This window comes from Harpegnathos saltator, unplaced genomic scaffold, assembly GCF_003227715.2.
Source record: "Harpegnathos saltator strain DR-91 unplaced genomic scaffold, Hsal_v8.6 scaffold660, whole genome shotgun sequence".
In the NCBI taxonomy this organism is placed as follows: Eukaryota; Metazoa; Arthropoda; class Insecta; order Hymenoptera; family Formicidae; genus Harpegnathos; species Harpegnathos saltator.
This window is the reverse complement of record NW_020230494.1, coordinates 23,286-34,019: the sequence shown is the minus strand read 5'-3', so window position 1 is coordinate 34,019 and position 10,734 is coordinate 23,286. Positions and strand designations below refer to the sequence as shown.

Sequence of the window (10,734 nt, the reverse complement as noted above, 5' to 3'; positions counted from 1 at the left end):
AATTTTTTTAAGATCTTCGTTGAGGTCGTGAATTAATTTTTTCTTCATCAATCAGTTTTCTGCAAAAATTAAGATTTTTTAAATAAAATATAAAATGTTTCTCTTCTCTTCTCTCCGAAGAGTTAATTAAAAAATATGTACTCCACAGAGTCAACTAACAAATGTGTAGTCAGAAGAGTCAATTTAAAAGTGTACTCCGAAAAATCAATTTAATAGCGTATTCCGAAGAGTCAATTTGAAAGCGTACTCTGAAAATCAAATTAATATTGTAATCCGAAAAGTCAATTTATAACAGAATATTTACTTCGATGATTCAGCTAAAGAAAAAACATTTATTATTATATATTCAGAGAATAATATTTAATTTATTATTTTATACTTATCTTACTTATGCTTACCCTACATACGCTTCTTTGAATGAAAAATTGAATTTGTTGACTGATTCAGATCAGATTTGTTAAAATATCTTTTATGCGCAACTCTTGAAAGGTAGGTAGTAAAATAATTTTTTTTCTTTACGAATTTATAAACTTTTCATGAACATAAAATTGAAAGATTCTCAGAGAAAAAATAAGTTCTTGAACATTTAAACCAAAGGAAAATCTTTGGCTATTAATAAAGAATGAATAATTAATATCTCACACAAGAGGAATCTTCATCCTTGAAATCACCGTACGATTTTGCTTTTAGAAAAATATAATATTAATGTAATAGTAACAAATGCTATCCAAAAACGGCGCAAATCTTAAACGTTTTGAGAAATGCAGTTTGGAAGTTTAGTCTTTTCTGTTAATGTCGTTATAGCAGAAGAATTACCAATTTGCTTCAGTAGCGCAGTGGATCAGGCTTTGTGAATATGAGCGTAGAGGTTGTTCAAGTGTGTTATTTTTACTATCACAGGGAGAACTATGTAGAATGTATAATAATACGCAGACAAATTCTTTACATAATCATACTTATTTCTTTTAGCATGAATAAAAATAATCAATGCTAACATGATAAGTGTATATCGCAATTGTACGTGTACACATACACACACACATACACACGTATACCAATGATGTCAAAACCGAACAATTCGTGAAATTTTTTATTGATCGCAATTGTACACAAAGACGAAAGAGAAGTACACGGGTCTCCGCGAGTATCTCGTCATATTAATTGTCTATGAGCTGATAAACAATTGATCTCCGGTATTTACAAGTTACGCTTGTCCGCAGCTTGTTCGGTTTTTGACATCATTGGTATCAGTGATGCGAATTTGGTGACGGGCTTGCACGAGGATTCTCCTCCCCCCCCCATATACGCACACAGCTAGCTCGGTCAATCCGTGTGAGCCACGCGATCGGCAATTGTCGACGCGCCGAGCGAGCGAGAGAGAGAGAGAGAATATCATTCCCTCCTTGTCGCTCTCGTTCTCGCTCAGCCAGCCGAGCCTAATTCTTTCTTACCCATAATCTGAATCGCGGGCGCGACTGTCCTCTCTCCTTCCTCTCTATGACAATACTGAAAGTTTTGTCTACTCGGCGCACCGAAATTATTACAAATAATATTTTATTATTAATAATATTATTATTTGTAATATATATTATTTGTAATATTATTATTTGTAATTTTATTTGTAATTGTATAATAATGTTACAAATAATACAAATTTTTACAAATATTATTTGTAAAAATTTATATCATTTGTAATATTATTTGTAATAGTATCAATAATATTCGGCGCTAAGAAAATGAATATATTTTATTAATTATTTTTGCGGAGTCGGTTTTGCGGAGCAGGTTCACATGTTTGATTATTGAATTGTTTAATAATATTTTAAGAATACTTTTAAGTTATACAAGGATGAAATATAAAGTAGTAGGAAGAAATATAAAGTAGTAGGAAGAAATATAAAGTAGTATGAAATATAAAAGAATATTGTAATAGAATCAAGAAGTACGAAATGAAACCTCTTTGCTTTTATTACAATATCTGTAAGTTAATAAATATTTTTCATACAGTATTAAATAATCTCCAAAAACAATTACAATCCGGTGCAATTTTCTATCTGCGCAAAAAAAAATTCATAAAATATATTTGTTTCCTCGCTCTAAATGAGAAAACTCTCAGGACAATGTCATAGTTGTTCAATGCAAGTAGATAGAATAGGGGGATTCTAACCCAAATTGCTAATTAATTATGCAAAAGACAGTATTTATTAGTTAATATTTTTTAATTAATACCCCCCAATTGATCCCCCTCTTAATTGATATTGCCCCTCTTTATTGATCCCCCTGTTTATTGACCCCCTCTTTATTGATCCCCCTTTTATTGACCCCCCTCTTATTGATCCCCCTCTTAATTGATACCCCCTCTTTATTGGTACCCTCCTGCTCCACCCCAAAATCTTTGATTCTATGAGCAAGATGGCGGCCGTGACGTCACGAGAGAAAAACGCGTCGGGCTATAGGTAGACTCGAACCTGGACCCCGCGGGTTGCTATCGGACGCGCGAACCTCCTAGACCATTGCTGCCTGTTGCTAGTAGACGTCCAGTGAAGGTTCTTACAGTATGTGTGTGATGACGTCACGTATACGTCAAAAGAAAAAACATGGCGGCGGTGTAGGCCAGACTCGAACCTGGATCCCGCGGTTGCTATCGAGCGCTCGAACCTTCTAGACCACCGTCGCCTATTGCTAGTAGACGTCACGTTACGGGTAAGATGGCGACCGTGACGTCACGCATACGTCAAAAGAACAAACATGGCGGCGGTGTAGGTAGAGTCGAACCTGGGCCCCGCGATTACTATCGAACGTCTATCGGACGTCTCTCGAACGTCTATCGGACGTCTCTCGAACGTCTCTCGACGTCTCTCGAACGTCTCTCGAACGTCTATCGGACGTCTCTCGGACGTCTCTCGAACGTCTATCGGATGTCTCTCGAACCTCCTAGACCATTGTTACCTATTGCTAGTAGGCGCCTAGTGAAGGTTCTTACAGTGTGTATGATGGCGTCACGCATGCGTCAAAAGAAAAACAAAGTCGAAACTAGGCCAGACTCGGACCTCGGACCCTTCGTTTACCGTGCGATAGTCCTACTACTTAGACCATCATAGGTTAGGTTGGAAGGGAATACGAAATGTTCGTCGAAAGAGTATTTTACCATGCCGACTTGCGCCGGGCACTATCCTCATCGTTCTGAGGAAGGGGAAGGGAAGTCAAATGGGAAACATATAGAATTAATTTATACATAATTTTATGTTTTCCAGAATATCATTTATTTGTTCACGGCTTCATACATTATATTTTTTACAGCGCATGCTAACAATTCACAATCAATGAGCGACTCGCGGTCAAAGTCGCTGCTTTCTTGTATTGTTTTTGTTGCAGTATGTATATTAGTAATATAATTCTTCTTTTCACGAAGAATATTTACAAAACTTTTGAATTTTACACTAACTATACAGATATTTTCTGATAACCATCCATACATGTGATTGATGCAATTTTCAAATGTAAATAATACATTTAACGTATCTGGTGTTACATATAAGCAATTATTAAAATTGTGAGTTCAATTGTGAGTTGTACATCTTACATGACGTTATTGTTAATTCTTCTATACGCATCGGAGGAGACGATGACTTATAAAAATTGGCCTGCAGAAATCTTTGGATGTCAGCACGTTGCCCCATTAGCGCATTCCAAGTTTTGATCGGCAATAGCAGTTGTTTGCCACGATTATGATCAATGACTATGTCTATGACGGGTTCAGCTCCTACGCTGATTCCGATGTTCAAATATTTATAAGTTGCAGTCAAAGCGTATCGGCGTCCTAAGATATGCATAGCAGGAGGTCGTGGAACGCTGAAAAGACATAGAAAATTTACATGTCTGAATCTTGGAAAAATTACTATGGATAAACTGAAAGAAATAGCATTATAACACTCACCTTTCACACATTTTCTTGCTCGGTGGAGCCTCGTCCTCATGTTGAGCAGGCACGTAATAATTTGCGTGTTTAGCATTCACTTCAGCACCGGCAGCATACACTTTTATTATGTAGACACACCCAAACTTTACTATGTAGACATACAACCGATGAATCTCGTGTTCACAGAGCGACTGAGAGACAGAAGTTTTTTTCCGAAGCCTAATATTAAAGCTACTATAGGGCATCCCCTCCTCTTACTCTTCAGAGTTGTAGCGCATGCGCAGATATATTCCTCAAAACAGGAAAGTAAATGAGATGTGGATATCTTTGGTTTAGACTCGGGATGGCATTAGAGATGTCGCTTCCGAACGACATCTTTTAACGATATCAGGGGAGAGGAGAGTGTCTTGACCATGGAGCGTCAGGTAGCTCAGTGGGTTTAGAGCAGTCCCCCTGCAAGCGAGAGACCCGAGTTCAATTCCCGGTCTAGCGACTACCGCACTTACGCGATATTTTTTCTCTCTTCGGGACGAAATAAGAAGCAGGTCCCATCGCCTAGTACACCCTCCTTCTTTCACGGTCGTCATTTGACTCGCGCATATCCGAACGTGTTTTCTAACGGAGAGAATATAAAGTAAAGGATTCCAAAGAGCCGAGTATTCTCTGTAGTTAATAAAGAAATGGAAGACTTCACTCAAACCGAACGAGAACTGTTGAGCAATCCACTCGTCTGAATTCGCGAGAGGCTTACGACGCGTGGGTGCAAAAGTTTGACAAGTGTATCAGATGTTTGGAAGAACAAAGTCGAGCAAAACGATCGCGATTGTCGATTGGCGCCGCGCAATCAGTGGTGGCTCGTATTGCACGACTCGAGGGACTGAAAATTTCTGTGCAAGAACGCTTCATACACGTGGGTGCTGGACACGCATCAAGAGATGCAGAATTGGTATGGAGAGAAATTGATACAGCGTTCGAAAGCCGCATATCAACCGGCGCAGTTATTAACGTGAACCATATCGAACCTCTTCGATTTCTCCAAGATGCGAAGAGTACAGTGCTCGAGCACGTGCGAAGTGCTATGGAAAAGCACGGCAATCTTAAGGTGAACACTGTGTTCAATGGCGAGTTTATCCAGGCGACAATCATGCATTCAAAAGCATTAACACGAGAAACAGTGAACTCTTTTCTGCTTTAGATTTGGATAAATGGTACGAGCAACGCGTCATCGAGCCTACTTTGGCATCTTTGGAAGAATTTCAAGAACGTGATAGTGGGTGGGCACTACTGCGCATACTTGATCTCACAGTCAATGTGAACAAATACAATCCACTGCATGCAGGGTGCAACATTGAGTTGCCTCGCGAAATAAAATTAAAGAAAGCCGTGATAAACGTACGAACTAAAGACAACGCATGTTTTGCATGGTCCGTGGTCGCGGCATTATATCCAGCTGCAAGACATGGAGACCGGAATCTTCGTACCCACGTTACACCAAAATATTCAATCTTCAGGATATTGAATTTCCAATGACGATTAAACAAATTACCAAGTTTGAACAGCTAAACAACATATCCATCAACGTATACACCATTCAAGATAAAAAGAAGCAAGAAGAAGCATGTACGATCGTTCCGATACGTCTCGCCAGTAAGAAGGAAAAGCATGTAAATTTGTTATATGTGCAAGATCCACAAGAGTGCAACATGGGACATTTCGTGTGGATCAAGAATTTGTCACGTCTTGTGGACATGCAACTAAGTAAGAAAAAATGCAAGAAGTATATATGCGATCGGTAAGGAGATATTCACCATAAATACAATATAAAAATATGAAATAAAAGAATAACTCGTAATATCCATTTCTTTTCAGTTGCTTGCATTATTTTTATTCCAACGAAAAACTGGAGAATCATATCATAGATTGCAACAAGTTGAATGACTGTGCAGTCATCCTGCCAACAGAGGCCAACAAGTGGCTCAGTTTTACTAATTACAGCAGAAGGGAACGGATTCCATTCGTGGTGTACGCTGACCTGGAATGCATTCTAGAGAAAACGCCAAACGAAGAAAAAAAATCGTATGTGTATCAGCATCATAAAGTACATAGTATAGCTTATTATGTACGATGTTCCTACGATGAATCATTATCCGCATATCAGTGTCGTCGCGATCCGAATTGCATTTCGTGGTTCGTCGAGGAACTTAAACAATTGGCGCATCGTATAAAAATTATTCTGCGTAATAATGTCCCTATGGAAATTTTATCACAAGAACAGTGCGCAGCATTTTATAGTGCAACGCGTTGTCATATATGCGAAAAATTATTCGCAGTGGGGGATATACGCGTACGCGATCACTGTCATTTAACCGGACAATACAGGGGTCCGGCACATTCCAATTGTAATTTAAATTATACAGATTCCTATTATATTCCGATAGTTTTTCATAACTTATCAGGTTATGACGCTCATTTTATTATCAAGGAAGTAGCCACCGCGTTCGAAGGTCATGTCGATGTACTACCAATAACGAAAGAAAAATATTTCATTTACCAAACATATTAATGATACAACAAGTAAAACATCAGACTGGCGAAATCATATTAAATTGCGGTTCATCGATTCGTACAAATTTCTCAGTACCAGTCTCGATAAATTAGCATCGTTTCTCACTGGAGACAAATTAAAAATTCTTCAATCCGAATTTAAAAACTTATCCAACAAAGATTTTGATTTATTAACGCGAAAAGGTGTCTTTCCGTACGAATATGTGGATTGCAATGACAAGCTGCAGGATCAATGTTTACCACCGCGCGAGTTATTCTACAGTTCGCTGACAGGTGATACAGTATCTGAGAGCGATTACACCACGCCGTGAACGTATGGGAACAGTTTTCTATTCAAACCTTAGGCGAATATAGCGATTTGTACCTGAAGACTGATGTTTTGTTATTGGCTGATATTTTCGAAAATTTCCGCGATAGTTGTATCAAAAGTTACGGTCTAGATCCCGCGCATTATTACACATTGCCAGGTTTCACGTGGGACGCGATGTTAAAACATACAAAAATTAATTTTGAATTACTCACAGATATTGATATGGTAATGTTTATCGAACGCGGTATACGTGGCGGTCTGAGTCAGTGTTCCGGTAGATACGCAAAAGCCAATAACCGATACATGCAATCTTACGATCCATCGAAGCCATCCTCATACCTCATGTACTTTGATATAAATAATAATTTTGTATGGCTGGGCAATGTGTCAACCGTTACCATACGCTGAATTTAAGTGGGTTGATGATACGTCGAATTTTGATGTATCATCAATCCCGCTAAATTCGCTCACAGGTTATATTCTCGAGGTTGATTTGGAGTATCCTCAACACTTGCATGATGCACATGCAGATCTACCGTTCTGTCCGACGCGAACGAAGCCCCCGAACAAACGGCAAGAAAAACTCCTTGCGACTTTATATAATAGGCAGTGTTATGTTATTCATTATCGTAATCTGCAGCAGTGCATACGCCATGGTCTTCGTATCGAAAAGATTCATCGCATACTCCAATTCGCACAAACTTCATGGCTATGCAACTACATAGAATTAAATACGCAGTTTTGAACGCATGCAACAAACGATTTTGAGAAAAATTTATACAAATTGATGAATAACGCGGTATTCGGCAAAACAATGGAAAATGTTCGCAATCATGTCGATGTAAAACTTTTGACAAAATGGGATGGACGATACGGTGTAGAGGCAATGGTCGCATTGCCCAATTTTCATAGCAGGAGCATCTTTTCAGAAAATTTGGTTGCAATTGAATTACGAAAACTCGAAGTGAAGTTCAACAAGCCGATCTATGTGGGTATGTATATTCTCGACATATCTAAGACCTGCTTGTATGAATTTCACCATGAGTACATGTCACCTCTATATCGCGAGAAATGTAAAGTACTATATACGGACACAGATAGCTTAATTTACCATGTAATGTCCGACGATGTATATGAGCTAATGAAACGTGACATTGCTAGGTATGATACGAGCGATTATTCTCAAAATAACATATACGGTATACCGCTTAAGAACAAAAAAGTTCCAGGGCTTATGAAAGACGAAAATAACGGAGCTATAATGACAGAATTCGTCTGACTCAGAGCAAAAATGTATGCGCTGAAAGTAGAAGGTAAAAAGGATACCAAAAGGGCGAAGGGTGTTAAGAGGAATATTATAGCACGAACGATCAATTTTGACGATTACACGCATTATTTGAGAGAGGAAATTGAAACGAGTCGGCGTCAATCGTACATAAGATCCAAGTTGCACGAGGTATACACGATATTCGAAACGAAAACTGCTCTCAGTCCATACGATGATAAGCGATTTATTATGCCTGATTCGATAAATACATTATCATGGGGACATTATAGTATACCATTATAACGTTTGTTTGTTTTATTAACTATTTTACAATTAAGTATATCATCGAATGTTCTAACAAAATTGTATTCATTTTTTTTTACAATACATTATCCTTTTGTATCCATTAATTATGCGAATTGTCGAATCCCAACCATTTTATATATGCTTTGTCGCCTTGCTTGCGCAACACTTTTTCTACTAAGTATACTGGTAATCTGGATTGGTAACACTATGTAGTTCGTGTTCGTAGAAACCCCCGGCGATACGTTTCCCGCGCGAGTATGCGAGTAGGTAAGTAGCAGGATTAGTTGTCTGCACTTTGACGATTTTAAACACTTCGGTTGTCCAATTCGATATATAGCCTTTTTCAAAGATAGTTTTGAATTTGCTGACGCGTACCAGATCACCCACTTTGAATTTCGCAGGCGCTGCAATCTTTATGTTACTATAGACTGTGTTTAAGAGCTTATTAGCAATCGTAGGAGTCACATCGATAGGACGCATGCCGATAGTTCGATGTTTTCGCGTGTTGTATTCAGCGACGAGGCGCGGTAACGAGTCGATCCATTTGTAAGTTCCGTTGAACGTAAACATTTTCCACATGTTGTTCTTTAACGTGTGGTTGAATCGCTCCACAACAGATGCCTTCATTACTGAATAAGTCGAATAATGATTGACACCGTGTTTCTTCACAAGTCTTTGCAACTCTGTATTGTAAAACTCCTTTCCCTGATCAGTTTGCAAGTTCTTCGGACATCTTCCATCCGTTCGAATTATCTTTGCGAATGCCTCGGCTATCTCCTTTCCGCTTTTGCTCTTTAACGACACGACCCATGCGTGCTTGCTCAGTTCATCGATAATGGTGAGTATGTAGTGGTGGCCTCCATTGAATCGCGAGTAAGGACGCATTTCCACCACATCGGCCTGCCAAAGATCATCGTATCCACGCACTATGACGCGTCTGCGAGGAAAATTTCGTCTCGCTGGAGCGTATAATTCTTTCACTAGTTGTTCTTTTTCGGAATGTTTCTTCTCATTATTTTTCCCCGTTACTCGCCGAGTCGTTTTCCCATCATGCATGAAGCTTTGTCGCTTTACACCGGCAGAAACAGCTGAAATAGTATCGATGAGTTGCTTCTCTGAACTTTTCTTCTTTTTGTTAAACTTTGACGATTGCTTCACCATTGCAGCTCGTGATGATCCGTCTCTTGCTTATGTCGATACTATATGTCGATTCAACTGCAATATTCTATTTTTATATTTTCGAAGATTTCTTTATCTCTGAATCTGTCCAGTCTAAAATTCGTTCTGTGTTCTCATGAATGCTATTTATGCTCAGTATGTTTTTCTTTTGGTAGTCTTCCAGCTAATCCTTCAATTTTTTAACATTCTCATCTACATACTGCTTCGTCTCAACGTTACTCTCATGCAGTAGAAGCTTTACAGAATTTATATTCTCATCTATATATTGCTTCTTCTCAACGTTACACTCATGCAGCAGAAGTTATACAGACTTCATACTCTCATCCACATAATTTTTGTGCGCAACATCATTGAAGGCTCTCGGCCTTCAACAGGGCACGCGTTACATGATGTATCGCGTGCCCTGTTGCGTCAAAACCTTTACCATCGGTGGTTAGACAAAAGGCATTTTCATGTACGTATCGTTTGGTTGCAACATCATTCAAATGATTTCTCACACCTGCAACACATTCTTCCACGTATTGTTCGGTTGCAACGTCACTGTCGGCTTCAGGCTGCACTACATGTTTTATCTTGCGCGATTTTGCATCAAAAACTTTGGCCGCGTTTAAACAAAGGGCATTTTCATGTATGTAATTTTCAACATGTTCATTCCATTGATGCGCTCGATCAGTTTTCGCACCATTGTTTTCTCGCAACACTGCAAACTTATTCATCGACATTTCGGAACAAGTTGTACCGACTGACTGACTTGTGTCAATGCCACGCTGCTTAATTTATAATGAGACCAGCTTCGTGGGGTTCTTCGATAATCGATAAAATTTCGTGCTCGTGCGAGTTGTTGCCAGCTTGGCGCGAAGCGTCAAGCAATCGCATACGATCCACCAGCTCGTTAGGATCATTCCAATGCACGTAATCGATATTGTTGTCATTTAAGGTCATCATAGCTTGCGATACGTATAAACCTTTTCCTCCCACTCTATTGCTCGACGCATCTGATACTAGGGGCGCGATTATATGTTTATATTTGTGTCCCTTGTTACCGAGTATAGGTTTTGCGGGATGTACCCGCGTCTGTGAGTATTTGTCGCCAATAGTATATTTTTGTATTTTTGCATATCAGCTTAGGTGTACACAGAATCGTCGGGGATTCTTTTGAATATTAGCTCGTAAAGACCGGGTGTTCCA

General features: G+C 39.0%; 1 protein-coding gene and 1 pseudogene across 1 annotated transcript; both read left to right on the top strand.

Moving 5' to 3' along the window:
* The first annotated feature begins 3,975 nt into the window (after window positions 1-3,975).
* Window positions 3,976-7,519, top strand: LOC112589937 (uncharacterized; annotated as a pseudogene).
* Window positions 7,520-7,581: 62 nt separating this feature from the next.
* LOC112589938 (uncharacterized) lies at window positions 7,582-9,339 on the top strand. The gene is made up of 2 exons (XM_025305015.1): window positions 7,582-7,782; window positions 9,166-9,339. The coding sequence occupies exons 1-2, from the start codon at window positions 7,582-7,584 to the stop codon at window positions 9,337-9,339; spliced, it is 375 nt and encodes a 124-aa protein (XP_025160800.1).
* Window positions 9,340-10,734: the final 1,395 nt, after the last annotated feature.